A 15171-nucleotide genomic window follows, 5' to 3' on the forward strand; every position below is an offset into this window, starting at 1 on the left:
CCTTTAATTTCAGGCTTGATCATATTCATGCTCTATTATGGGAGGTTTTAATTGCTTTGGATTTTCCTGCTACAGACAAGCTACCAGTTTAAAAAAATGACATTTTCTTTAAGGCAGGCTCCAAAAGCCATCAACTTTTTCCTTGCGTGATTCAGTTTCTGATCTAATTTCTAAGTAATGGAATTAGCAAAGTGTTCTTTTTATCCCATCTGCTATGTTCCCCCTTTCTTCTGCAAATACAGAAGTACAGGAAATTATTCTAACTAAGATGGCTGCAGCTATATCTACTCTTGCCAGGCAAACTACTATTCCTTTGGAGTATAGCACCTCTTTTAAGGATCCCTCGGATAGAAAGCTTGAAGGCTTTCACAGATGATCCATTCAGCTTGCTGTATTTATGCAGTCACTGTTGCGTGTGTAGATGCTACTACTGCGGACTGGTATTGCAAATGTTTAGAACTAATTTCTGGGGAAGCTATAAGATATCCAAACAGCTTTATTTGTAACACAGATTGTTTGAATTAATGCAACTAATGCTGCATTTACTGTCTTGGCAAGGCAAGCTTTATAGCTGAAGTCTTGAAACGGCATATGTGTCTTTGGGGTATAAGCACACATTTTAAAACACACATTTTTTTTAAATGATGTGGTCTCTAGGCACTTAGCAAATCAAAAATGCCTCACCAAGACACCTTGTATTAAAGGAATAGTATAGTCAAAATTAAACTTTCATTATTCAGATAAAGCATGCAATTTTAAGCAGCTTTCTAATTTACTCCTATTAACAAATTTTCTTTGTTCTTTTGGTATCTTTATTTGAAAAAGCAAGAATGTAAGCTTAGGAGCTTGCCCATTTTTGGTTTAGCACCTGGGTAGAACTTTCTGATTGGTGTTTAAACGTAGCCACCAATCAGCAAGCGCTACCCAGGTGCTGAACCAAAATGGGCCGGCTCCTAAGCTTACAATGAAATAAAGATACCAAGAGAACGAAGAAAAATTGATAATAGGATTAAATTAGAAAGCTGCTTAAAATTGCATGCTTTATCCGAATCATTAATTTTGACAAGACTATCCCTTTAAAGCTCAGAAGATCCTCTTTGATATAAAGCTACATTTCACTATAAAGTTTACTGGGGGGAAACCTTGTTTATTCATATTGTAAATAAAAAATGTGTTTTTTCACACTTTTTATTACAGGTTTCTCACATACCATGATATATACATTGAATAATGGTATAGTTTAAATCTGCTGGGTCTGCTGAGAAACAAACAAACATGTAATATATGTTGAAAATACCCTGCAGTAGGTTTTAAATGTGAGCCGCATCTAAAAACTCCAAAGCAGCTCAGCACAGGGGTGGAAATAGCTCAGCAGCTAAAGAGTTAAACAAATAGTGAAAATCTGCTGCAGTCCAGGGGTGCACTTCAGTTCAGCTGCTGAGCAAATCAAGGTGGGCAAATGTGTATAGCTGCTGATCTCTGGCCATGCTCAACTCAGGATCACCAGTGTGTTGACAGTCCAGAGCAAACTTAAATTATGTGTTTAACCACTTTGCAACTGTGTTACTTTAAATAACCATAGCCCAGTTGTAACAACTACAGTTAGTGGTACACAAAATTGTGCTGGAAAGAAAACTACTCACAGACTTTTTATGACTATTTGTGACTGTCAGAAATTTAATTGGGAGCCAAAAAAACCCTTTACAGGATTTATTATAAATATATTAAACACCTTTTGCTTTGTGTAAACATTGTGCTTGTCCCTACTCCATAAAGAGGCCAAAAGCAAATTCTACAACTTAGGCTTTCTTCAAAACTTGTGGCCTGAAGTTAAACAGCTGATAAGCATTTTATTGCACAAATTTAAAGCTATAGCCTTTAACACCATCACTATTCAGCGCTTTTTTAACCCCCCCCCCCATGAAACCCGCTACACACTGCAACCTATTTCCTTACCATAATAGTCAAAAAATGACATGCTATAATTTGTTTGAGCATATCATTTTAAGACTAGTGACCCCGCACTGCTCTGTGTTTAACAGTAGAGTTAAACATACAATGCTGATTGGATTAGTGCTCTGCTGTTTAAACACTTAGGGCTAGATTACAAGTAGAGCACTAAATTATCGTGCGTAAATTTGCACGTTTGCGGGCACACAATAATAAATTAGCTATTACAAGTGGCTGGTTATTGCTACCGCGAGCTCGCAATAGCAATTAGCACTTATAAAATTAACCAGAGATCAACTAAAATTAACAATAGATTAACTTGTAATGCAAGCGCACATTATTGTGCGCTGGTATTACACAGTGGAGCGCAAATATCACTTTCTTGAAAGCGATATTTAGAGCTCTACTCATAATCTGGCCCAAAGAAGTGCAGGGTTGCTAGTCTTAAAATTACATGCTTAAAGGGACATTGAACCCAATTTTTTTTTCTTTTGTGATTCAGATAGAGCATGCAATTTTAAGAAACTTTCTAATTTACTCCTATTATCAAATTTTCTTTGTTCTCTTGCTATCTTTATTTGAAAAAGAAGGCATCTAAGCTTTTTTTTTGTTCAGTACCCTGGACAGCTTTTGTTTATTGGTGGGTGAATTTGTCCACCAATCAGTAAAAATGCTAAAAATGATCTGGTACTTTGGGAAAGTTTTTATTTGAAATTCCCAGTAGTGAAGGGGTTAATCTTAACCACACCACACCCTTACTGCATGATAATCTTCTTCTTCCCAGTCTACCCCACTATGAGTTAACCTTAAAGGGACAGTCTACTCCAAAAAATGTATTGTTTAAAATGATAGCTAATCCCTTTATAGTTTTGTATATCCAACACTGTTTTATTAATACACTTTTCACCTCTGTGATTACCTGGGTGTTCAGCAAGTTTACAGGTGTTCAGCTCTCACCTCCAGCAGCTTGATAGCACTGCAAGCTTGCAGGGTGTTCCGCTTTCACTTCTAGCAGCTTGACAGCACTGCAAGTTTGTAAGCTCTCACTTCCAGCAGCTTGATAATGTTGCAAGCTTACAGGGAGTTCAGCTCTCACCTCCAGCAGCTTGATAGTGCTGCAAACTTACAGGGTGTTCAGCTCTCCCCTCTAGCAGCTTAATAGCACTGCCAGCTTGTAAGATCTCACCTCTAGCAGCTTGATAGTGCTGAAAGCTTACAGGGTGATCAGCTCTCACCTCTAGCAGCTTGATAGCGCTGTTTTGATGCGATTAAGCTCAAAGAATTTGTGTAACATCTCCTGGAAATAAAGTCAGATTTTTTTTTATTAAAATGGTTAACAAAACATAACAATTAAAACCAATTATGCAAAAAAATTTTTTTTACCATTTTAATCTGCTGTAGGGTTCGCTTGCCGCCTGCCTGTTCAGCACTAACTCATACTAAGTGCCCAACAAAATGTAAGTGTTCCCACAGTCTACGCTAGAATTTATATTGTTTAAAAAGATAGATAATCCCTTTATTACCCTTTCCCCAGTTTTGCATAACCAACACTGTTATATTAATACACTTTTTACCTCTGCGATCACCTTGTATCTAAGCCTCTGCAGACTACCACCTTATCTCAATTCTTTTGACAGACTTCCATTTTAGCCAATTAGTGCTGACTCTTAAATAACTCCACTGCAATGAGCACAATGTTATCTTTATGACACACATGAACTACCAGTAGAACTGTCAAAAACTGTTAAAATGCACTTAGATAAGAGGCAGTTCATCGCCTTAGAAATGAGCATATGAGCCTACCTAGGTGTAGCTTTCCACAAAGAATACCAAATGAGCAAAGAAAATTTGATGATAAAAATAAATTGGAAAGTTGTTTAAAATTGCATGCCCTATCTGAATCATGAAAGTTTAATTTTGACTAGACTGTCCCTTTAAAGATGTTCATAGCTTTAACCAGGGTGAAAGTAAAATAAAAAAGTTAGGTTTTTTATTTTGTGTGGTTATTGGGATATCTAAAATAATGAATGTGGGTACTTAGCAACACCCCCTAGAAACACCACTGGGGAGATCCTCAACTGAGAAGTGACGCCAGTTTTAAGAATCACTGTTCTAAATATTCTGTTCTAAACTGACATTTCTTTAGGCACATTAAGCTATGTTTAATAATGTTATTTCTTTATATTGGCCAAATTCCCATCCACTCTACAAACTGTTCTGCTGAAGCAGCTGTAGGGTCAACTTGAGGGCTAACCAGTGATATTCTGTTTGCGTTTCCTCTGATCTTAAATTTGAATGATTTCTCTCTTGAGATAACTATTGCTCTATCTACTGTGCGAGCTGTAGATAAATGAAGTATTATATCTTAAAGGGACATGAAACCCAATTTTTTTATGAGCCAGATATAGCATACCATTTTTAAACAACTTTTTAATTGACTTCTGTTATACAATTTGCTTTGTTCTCTTTGTCTCTTCTGTTGAAGAGCAGTGACCTAAGCTCAGGGGTGTGCACATTATATGGCAGCAATTTTGCAAAAATGTTATCTGTTGTTATATCTTATAATGATGGCTTAATTTAAGAATGCATTATTTCTGTCTAATGGTGGTGAGATCCATGAGACCTTACTCTTGGGATTACATCAGCTGGCCACCAGGAGGAGGCAAAGACACCCTACATTAGAGATTTGGGTATCCCTTCCCTTTGTCTCCCAGTAGTTCTTTGCATTGTCATGGAGAGGGCAAGGATATAGGTTTCGGGATTTTTAAAAATCATTTAAATCCAATTCTTCCCTCAATGTTTTGGGAAAAGTAGGAGAGTACTGGCAGTGTAATTTAAATCTCCTCTCTGGAGTTTTGGTCACAAGCAAACAATGTGTGTCGTGGGTAGTTCCATAGCCTCCTGTTTGTCCAGGAAGATGTACGCTTTCAGCAATATCTTATAATGTAAGTTAAAGTACAGGATGGACTTCCACTGCACCTTGGAGTTGTAGCAGCTTAGGGGAAAGAGCAGTGGAGTGGGATCTTGATATAGGTAAGTACCCAGATTTCCCATATCCCCCATGCTACGTAAGTACTAGGTTAGTACTATTGACCTCAACATACGACCTGACATTGGTACCCCTTAAGCTTCCTATCTGATGTGTGTTTTACACATGCAACAATTTGTGTACAATTTATAGGTTGTGCTCAAGGGGAACATCACATTCTATGTTTTTCTTTTCTAAACAGACACTATCAGTTTGTAGCTCTTCTTTCAGTGATCCGGGTTCAAGGGGTACAAGTGGCTCCTTACCTGGACAATACGTTGGTTCAGGCTCCATCTTTACCTTTAGCAACAGCGCACACAGAGAGACTGCTCTGGTTTCTTCGCAGTCATGGCTGGAAGGTCAATGTGGCCAAGAGTTCTCTCACTCCTCGAATGAGAGTGTGCATTCTGGGAGTCACCATAGACTCAGTAGTTATGAAGCTATTTCTGACATACCAACGCAAGCTCAAGTTTCAGTCAGTCTGTCGGAAACGTCAGTCACTTTCTCATCCTTCTGTAGCTCAGTGTTTGGAGGTTTTGGGTCTCAAGGTGGCAGTGTCAGACGCCATGCTGTTTGCAAGGTTTCATTTGCGGCCTCTCCAACTTGTATGCTGAGGCAATGGAATGGAAACCACTCCATCCTGTCTCAGTTAGTGCACTTAGACCCATCAGTCAGACAGTCTTTGTCCTGGTGGATGTCTCCCGTTCTGGTGTCTCCCATTATAAATTATAAAGGAGATAGACGGCAACTAGGGAAACCAGAGAGGATGGAGTTGGAACAGTCAAGGCGGGAAATTATGAAAAAGTCGATTAATATCTTAGCTGTGTCTTGTCTAAGGAAGTGACAACTTTTGGAGATGTTGTTAAGGGGGAAACAGCATAAGGAGTGAAAGAAAGATCTGAGTCACGTGTGACCCCAAGACATCGGGTGTGCAGGATTGGGGTAATTATGCAATTATCAACAGTTATAGAAAGATGGGAGGTGGGGATTTTGGAAGAAGTGTTAGTATAATGTAATGTGGCCCCCAGACAATCCTAACATTGCCAACCACCGCTCCATATACAAAAGTTTGGGTGAACCATTTCTAGGTGTTTCTGGGAGGTGCAAAGTTCACATAATCATTATTATAGCATTTCTACTTCTAACACTTGTTAACCACCACACAGTTGCAATTTAGTCAATGTTTTATATGTTCTGTGCTTTTTGGAGAAGATATAGTGACAGTAAAGTAAAAATTAAACTTTAAAGGTACACTCAATCAAAATTAAACTTTCATTATTCAGATAGAGCATGCTATTTTAAACAACTTTCCAATTTATTTCCATTAACAAAATATGCACAGTTTTTTTATATTTAAACTTTTTGAGTCACCAGCTCCTACTGAGCACGTGCAAGAATAAGTGTGTATGCATTTGTGAATGGCTGATGGCTGTCACATGGTACGTGTATGCATTAGTGAATGGCTGATGGCTGTCACATGGTACAGGGGGAGTGGACATAACTTTTCAAATTGTCAGAAAAAAATCTACTACTCATTTGAAGTTCAGACTAAGTACTATTGCATTGTCTTGTTATCTTGCATTTGTTGATTATGCAAATCTACTGTGTTGACTGGTCCTTTAATGATTCAGATAAAGCATGCAACGTTATAATTTTTTTTCAATATACTTCTGTTACCTAATATTTTTCATTCTCTTTATATCCTTTGTTGAAAAACATACCTAGGTAGGCTCAGGAGCAGTGATGCACTACTGGGAGCTAACTACTGATTGGTGGACGCACATATATACCTCTTGTCATTTGCTCATCTGATGTGATCAGCTAACTACCAGTAATCCCTTGCTGCTCCTTTAACAAATGATAGCAAGAGAATTAAGCTAATTTGATACTAGAAGTAAATTGGAAAGTTGTTTAAGACTGTATGTTATCCTGAATCATGAAAGCAAACAAACTGGGTTTTATGTCACATAAATCAGAGAAACAAATGGAATAAAGTTAATTGGCCTTAACTTGAACTAACTATTGTGCTTGACATCAAAATAAAAATAGTTTTTAAGGTTTTAAAAAAAATGCAACATAGATGTTAAATTCGATAGCAAACAAATGCCGAAAATGGCGGCAGCCAGTGACATTTGGCTCTTTTTGGAACCGTATTTCTTCTTCTGAGAATAGCTGAATGCTTCTGGCTGCAGTCATTTTCGGCATTTGTTTGCTAACGACGTACACAAATGCACATGGCTATTAAATTCTCTTTCATATGAGAGACTGAACTACTTTCTGGGAAGTGCAAAATTCACATAATGATTATTAAAAGTTGTCAATTTACAAATTGACAACTTTTATAAATTCTATTAATCTAACAAACATTTATACTTTTTTTTTCCCCTCCTCCTGTAATTCAATGGAATTTTTATCCAGTCAATATCTCTTTTTAAATTGCTGGAGGGGTTTGTTTGTTTTATCTCCACTTAAAGTAATTTTTATCTCAGTTACCAAAAGAAAGAATTGGTGGTAATTGCTAGAAAATGAATGTGCTAAATTGGAGATATTAATAGATAAATATTTTAGTTGTACTAAAAATAAATCATCAGCCAAAAGAAATCAGCAGGATTGAAAAGCTAAAGCAATTAGTGAACCCTCTTTAGATACAACACAAGAGGAGAATAGGATAGATGCAAACCTAGGTACAAATGCCTCTGCTAAACAAGTCACTGGCTCTATAATGTCTAAACTTGTGTTGATTCAGGTTCAAATTCAAACTATTTCTAATGAGCTTAAATATTTTACTGATATAATGTTAGAAGCAGAACAAATAATATCATCATTAGAGGATAGACAAGATAAGAAAGGTTCTAGTCAAGAGATGAAGCACCAGTAGAATTCCTGTTAAAATCGTTCTCGCAGGAACAATTTATGAATAATAGAAAATAATAAAATACTAATATTTCAAGATTTTTCATTTGAAACATCTTGTAAAAGAAAATTATCCTATTTTTCTGTACTTAGTTTAAAAACATCCACTAGGTTTAAAGGGACACTGAACCCAAATTGTTTCTTTCATGATTCAGATAGAGAATGCATTTTTAAGCAACTTTCTAATTTACTCCTATTATCATTTTTTTCTTCATTCTCTTGCTTTCTTTATTTGAAAAATAAGGCATCTATGCTAAGTATCCAGACAATTTTTGGTTCAGGCAATGGACAGCACTTTTTTATTGTTGTTGTCCAATAAGCAAGGACAACCCAGGTTGTGAACCAAAAATGGGCCGGCTTCTAAACTTACATTCCACAGTCTTGCATTTCAAATAAAGATAGCAAGAGAATGAAGAAACATTGATAATAGGAGTGAATTAGAAAGTTGCTTAAAATTGCCTGCTCTATCTGAATCATGAAAGAAAAAATTTGGGTTCAGTGTCCCTTTAAATTTTGGGTTTAATTTTTTTGATAATGCAAAAGAAGTCAACAGAATGAAAGTGAATTAAATTAATGGAATGAGAGGTTATTATTCAGCTTAATATATATCATATATCAATATTAATGCATATGTTATTTTTAGGTTGTTTAGACATTTCTTGTGGGGTTTTTTTCCCTGCCCACCACAAACTCTATGCTGTGCCATAATAGATCATGTATAAAATAAAACTATTATGATCTGAGTCACACTGCTGTGACGCATATCTAAACAATTCTTCAGCTGCCTCTGTGATAAATGAACAAGTTGGATCGCCAACACAAAGATATTCAGAGAGCTCATCCCCATCAAAGGCTATTATGAGCTAATAAAACCTATTACTGAACAATGATTGCTGATGCCAACCAGCTGAAGACACTATATGATGCCAATGGTTACCTGATAGCAATACCGGTACTAAACAAGAATGAATTAGATCTGGCTCGTAAAGAATATGAAAAACTCGAGGAAAAGTTTAGTAAGGAATATTGTCAGTTCAACCTGCACAACCTGCACATGCAGTATGAGTGGGTTATGAATCTGGCTGTCCATCCCAATGTGCTGAAAGCTATCACTGCTATACTGGGGCCTGATGTCATTCTGCTGGACTGTAGATTTATCTGTAAATATTCCTCAAGTGATGTCCCACTCCAAGACAACAAAGCTCAGCATGTTGCTTGGCATCAGGACATGAAATATTGGGGCATTAAAGGAGGTGCTGTGGTTTCTGCCTGGATTGCTTTTGATGATGTGGACAAGGAAAATGGTGTCCTGCAAGTAATTCCAGGGAGCAATAAAAAAAGTGTTCTTGAGCACGGACCTGGAACTGTTACAACAGACATGATGAGAGCACAGCAACAGATACCGAATCACCTGGTGCAGGTAGAAGAAGCTGTTGAGTGTCCACTGAAAGCCGGAGAGATGTCTGTGCATGATGGTCTGACCATCCATGCCAGTGAACCCAATATATCCAACAGACAGGACCGTCTTTAACACAGGGCAAAAGGGGCAGCTGCCCTGGGCCCAGTCTATGTTGAGGGGCCCAAGAGTCCTAATGGTTCATACCAGACTGCTGATGTGACATAGGGAACACACACATTCAGTCCTAATACTGTCACAGTCAAAAGTACTCTGCTTATATTTTTTTTTTAAACTGTGCCAGACCGTGCCGGTGTCATGTGACATGCCAAGCTAGTGCCATGTGCTGTTTTAGATGTGCACTGTGCAGCACTGAATGCAAAGCCCTAACTCAGCATCCAGCCATTCCCACTGCATCAGAAAAGGTCTTACTGGGGTTACCACTGTTACCAGGTAACTGCTCTGGTGGTGGGGATTGTTTCTGGGTAGGGCTGACTGTAGGCGCATGCAGCAGAAAGCTGGAGCGGCAGGCACATGAGGATTTGAGCATCTGTGCAGCTGCATACACTGCTCTCTTCAGTCTTGAGGCTGTGTGACTCATCTCACACTGTATCCATGCAGCCTTGGACAGACAGCATCATGTCTACTGGTCCCCTTAGCCCTGCTCTTTCTGCTGTGGCCCTAAGATCAACTAACTGAAGTTTCTTAGGGGAATAGTGCTTTGTAGAAAGGTGTCAGTGGGAAGAATAAGTGAGTGCACACACGCCCCTCCCCATGCAGCATTGTCTAGTTCAGGGTGAGAGGGAACTTGTTCCTAGCAAAGAAGCTACATGTGCTGGTGTGGCTGATGTATAGCGTCATGCTGATACTTCACACATTAATGTAAGGTTTATTTTTATAGTTTTTGTTTTCTCTCTGTCTCAGATTTTACAGCTTCCCATAGTAGTTCTGCTGTTCCAGTCAGTAAACTTATATTTGTCTGCACCTCCATGCTTCCTCCTTTACCTTGCTTTGCTCCTGTTGGCTGCCCTAACCTCACACCTTAACCAGCTAACCTCACACCAGAATAACATTCAAAAGAATATTAAATGAATCCACAGTGGAGGAATTTATATATTTATTTACTTATTAGTTCTGCTTAGGTCCAGTTTCACATATTGCAATTTTTAAAAAATTTTTTTTTTTTAAATGATTAGCCCGGCAGTGGATGATCCACCGCTGGTCTAATAATAATAAAAAAAATGGATTTAGTTGTTTTTTGGGATGTTGGGGTGGAGAGCGAAATTGCATGGGGTGGGGGAGGGGGGCCCAAGAAAAATTTTGCCCAGGGTCCAATCAATATTAAAGACAGCCCTGCCAACAGAAGACGATGTGGATTAGTCTTCCGTTATATTCCCACCTGTGCATACCCTATTGAGAATACCGAATATCCCAGAAGTTTCCCTGCAGCAGTGCTGGTAGCTGGAAAAGATGAATTTCAGAAATTTAAAAACAATGCACCTAGCTTTTTTACCAAAACCTTTTGATTTTCTTGGGGAAAAAATAAATAGAAGCATCTATAAAAATAATGAGATGTGCTTGTGAGATTGACAAGGACATAAACGGGAAAAAAAAAATAAAAAAATTTAGGGCTGGATTATAAGTGAAGCGCAAAATATTGCTTCCTGCAAAAGTGATATTTGCACTTCACTTGGTATTACCAGCGCAGTCAAATGTGCGCTGGTATTACAGGTTAGGTGCAATACGAAGCGACCTCGCGTTCCCATTGCACGGAAGCTTTGCGCTCACAAGAGCGTGCTCCCATAGGCTCCAATGGGAGCCTCGTTCTCATGCCGTGAAACACGGCATGAGAACTAGCTCAGCCCAGGGGGTAAGTCGCACAGCGATGGGCAGCAGATTGTAAATATATATGAATATATACATATATATTAAGGTGTTAATTTGTGTATACACATTAACACATACAAATATATGTATATAAGCATATACATACTGTATATATTTACAGGGAACACACAGTTCCCATAGACCGCTATGTAAAGGCACCCCGCACCTGTCAACTATAACTCCTCAAAACTGCTTTTTCCAGTTTGTTTGTTTTTTAAAAAAAGAATATTCTATATTTTTGGGGCAATCAGAGGTAATTTTGAAAATTAACCATAGGTCTGACCTCTGGTTAATTTTCTGAGTGCTAATAATGACACTTGTAATGGCTAGTTATTTATCACGCACCCATAAACAGGGGCAAATGGTCTTTATGGACACAAGATAAATTAGCGCTCCACTTGTAGTCTAGCCCTCAATTTAAACCGATATTAAGTTAATATTTTGCCTACTTGTTTTACAAAATGTGATGATGATATTATTAATAATAGTAATAATAATAATAATAATAATAAATTTTTCATTCCTTTGTGGATGTAAAAATTAAAATGATATGTCTTAAAATATTTTCTGATTATCCATGTAAACCAACAATAAGGAACTGAACTGTAACCTAATACTCTAGTTCCATAAAGTGAATCAGGCTAAAGAGACATAAATTATTAAAACCATAGTTGTTCATACATTATTTGTCCATTTCCTATTTCAGAAATCGTGTATGTTATTTAAAAGTGTGGGAGGAAAAATAAGTGTATTATACATTTATGTGGCTTTTAAAATAAAAAAAATGCTAATGTCAAAAAAAAAAATAAAAAAAAAAAATAAAACTATTATGAAACAGCATAAAATTATTTCATGGAATGTGGGGGCCTCACTACAACCATCAAAAGAAAAGCCATTCTTAAACATTAAAAGATAATTAAAACAGGCTCTGAGAAGGTCTGCTGCATTGATTATCTTATCTGTTAAAGTAAGATTGCTTAAAGGAACATGAAATCCAAAATTTTTCTTTCATGATTCAGATAGAGAATACAATTTTAAACAACTTTCCAATTTACTTCTATTATGTAATTTGCTTCATTCTATTGATATACTTTGTTGAAAAGCATATCTAGATAGGCTCAGTAGCTGCTGATTGGGGGCTGCACATAGATGCCTCGTGTGATGGGCTCACCCATGTGCACTGCTATTTCTTCAACAAAGGATATCTAAAGAATGAAGCAAATTATGAGATAATAGCAGTAAATTGGAATGTTGTTTAAAATTGTATTCTCTATCTGAATCAAGAAAGAAAAATGTTGGGTTTCATGTCCCTTTAAGTAAATCAGTTAGCTAAACAAGGGAACTCTTAAATTGTTTGCTATGTAAGGGCTGCATTTAAAAAAAAACACCTGTTTTTATTTGTTTGTTTCTAATCTTTTTTGTTTGTTTTTGTTTCCTGTGTGGGTAATTACGGGGAGGATTATTTTCACCTGTGTGGGCCTACCTAGACTATAAATTTAAAGTAGAAACTCTGTGAGCCTGCTCTGAGAGGGTCTGCTGCATTGATTATCTTTTAAAGTAAGATTGTCTGTTTAAGTAAAGCAGTTAGCTAAACAAGGGAACTCTTAAATTGTTTGAGTATAAGGGCTGCATTTTAAAAAATAACTGTTTTTATTTAAATTTGTTTCTAATCTTTTTTTTTAGTTTTTTTTGTTTCCTGTTTGGGTAATTAGGGGAGGGATTATTTGTACCTGTGTGGGCCTACCTAGACTATAAATTTAATAGTAACTCTGTGAGCCTGCTCTGAGAAGGTCTGCTGCATTGATTATCTGTTAAAGTAATATTGTCTGTTTAAGTAAATCAGTTAGCTAAATAAGGGAACTTTTAAATTGTTTGCTGTGTAAGGGCTGCATTTAAAAAAAAATAACTGTTTTTATTTAAGTTTGTTTCTAATCTTTTTTTCTGATTTTTTTGTTTCCTGTGTCGGTAATTAGGGGAGGGATTATTTTCACCTGTGTTGGCCTACCTAGATTATACATTTAAAGTAGTAACTCTGAGAGAGTCTGCTGCATTGATTATCTGTTAAAGTAAGATTGTCTGTTTACGGAAAACAGTTAGCTAAACAAGGGAACTCTTAAATTGTTTGCTGTGTAAGGGCTGCATTTTAAAAAAATAACTGTTTTTATTTAACTTTGTTTCTAATCTTTTTTTTGTTTCCTGTGTGTGTAATTAGGAGAGGGAATATTTTCACTTGCGTGGGCCTACCTAGACTATAAATTTAGAGTAGTAACTCTGTGAGCCTGCTCTGAGAGGGTCTGCTGCATTGATTATCTGTTAAAGTAAGATTGTCTGTTTAAGTAAAGCAGTTAGCTAAACAAGGGAGTTAGACAAACAAGGATTTGGAGTAACCAAGGGGAAATATAATTATTTTATATTTTAAGTGTAACCCTTTAGCATGAATATGTGAGAATCTCATTCAGTGTACAGCTTGCCATATGTTTGCATCACTGGAACAGCCACTTCTAGGATTATATTAACAAAACTTGTGGAGAGTAAGGAACCCTCCACAAAGAAGTATACACTAATAGCACTCCGTGAATAGCGTGAATATATAGTATACGAGCGGATTTAGCCCATGTCAAGTGGACAGACATGTAATGTACCTTTGTTTAACCTTTTGTGTGCCATATATCTTCCATTCTTATTACCAACCATATATTTACAGGAATCAATTGCTTTCTGATAATTGGGGACTTGTTTACTCTTAAGCACACTAGCTCAATTTACGAATTTATCTTTTGTTGAAATTAATAAATTTTAGTTACTCTTTCATACTATTGGAGCTCCTCTTGTGACAACAAACTCACAGTATAATGCAACATTAGTCATCTCGTTTCATTACTTGCCAGTGAATAAGCGGTATTCAAATAGTACCATACAAACTGTGGACAGGATAAGATTTGTACCTATATATTAACTCTTTGTGTACCGCAGTTCTAAATATTTGGATCACAAACATACTCAATGACATATACACTTTACTTATTCCCAATCACAAGTGATTCTCTATATCAAGTACGTTAGTATTATACTGATACTTATCATACTGTTGTTCTGTATCATTTGTACTTCCAATAATTGACAAGTAACTTTACATTACATAAGTTAATTCTCTGTCTGTATTACACCAGAGTTTAACTATATGGCAATATTTACTTACAGTTACACATGAGCCCCCCTTTTTTGTTAATGGTACACCACCTCATGAGTTGAAATCACTATTAAAGCAATTTAACCCAATATTAGGGGATATGTTTATTTGTGAATACTAGCCATTAATGCTAGACACTTTCTATCTCATAACATTCATCTATCTGATATATAACTGTGAGATGGATGCTATCTCATAACATTCATCTATCTGATATATAACTGTAAGATGGATGCTATCAATATAGCATCAGTTATGATGCTATATTGATAGCATCCATCTTATCTTTACTTGCTGATCAGCCCCCTATTTGTGGTTTTAATCTGTATGTTGTTTGTGTGTGGTTTTAGTTTTAATTGATTATTAAAAGTTATATTTTAGTGTTTCCACTATCTGACCCATTTTGTCATATACTTCAACATGTCATTTGTTCTCTGTGATATGTTACACATTCATTGGGATTAACCCATCCTTTAGGACTCTGGAGTGCTATTAGTGTATACTTCTTTGTGAAGGGTTCCTTACTCTCCACAAGTTTTGTTAATACTAGTTACTATTATACACAGCACCGACCTTGGAACTCATAGTGACCACACTTGAGTACCCATAGATTAGGCAGTAGTTCCTACTTACCTATAGTGTAGTGCCATTGGACCTTCCTCATTTTTCTTTCAAGGATTATATGTCTGTGGCCAATGTGAGCATATTGTCTCTTTAGAAACTCATATTGGAGTTCTGGAGAAATGAATTGCAACACTGCATGAAATTCAGACACTTGAAAGGGAAATGGATAGGACTGAGCTGGTT

General features: G+C 36.7%; 1 protein-coding gene across 1 annotated transcript; it reads left to right on the forward strand.

Moving 5' to 3' along the window:
* Positions 1–8649: 8649 nt before the first annotated feature.
* On the forward strand, positions 8650–10904 carry LOC128638004 (L-threonyl-[L-threonyl-carrier protein] 4-chlorinase-like). The gene is made up of 2 exons (XM_053689887.1): positions 8650–9414; positions 10635–10904. The coding sequence occupies exons 1-2, from the start codon at positions 8778–8780 to the stop codon at positions 10811–10813; spliced, it is 816 nt and encodes a 271-aa protein (XP_053545862.1). The 5' UTR covers positions 8650–8777; the 3' UTR covers positions 10814–10904.
* The last annotated feature ends 4267 nt before the right edge of the window (positions 10905–15171 follow it).

Source organism: Bombina bombina, chromosome 8 (assembly GCF_027579735.1).
Source record: "Bombina bombina isolate aBomBom1 chromosome 8, aBomBom1.pri, whole genome shotgun sequence".
In the NCBI taxonomy this organism is placed as follows: Eukaryota; Metazoa; Chordata; class Amphibia; order Anura; family Bombinatoridae; genus Bombina; species Bombina bombina.

Coding starts and splice junctions, on each gene's coding strand:
- LOC128638004 (XM_053689887.1), top strand. CDS start 8,778: ATGATTGCTGATGCCAACCAGCTGAAGACACTATATGATGCCAATGGT. Junction 9,415..10,634: donor TATATCCAACAGACAGGACC/GTCTTTAACACA, acceptor TCAATATTAAAG/ACAGCCCTGCCAACAGAAGA.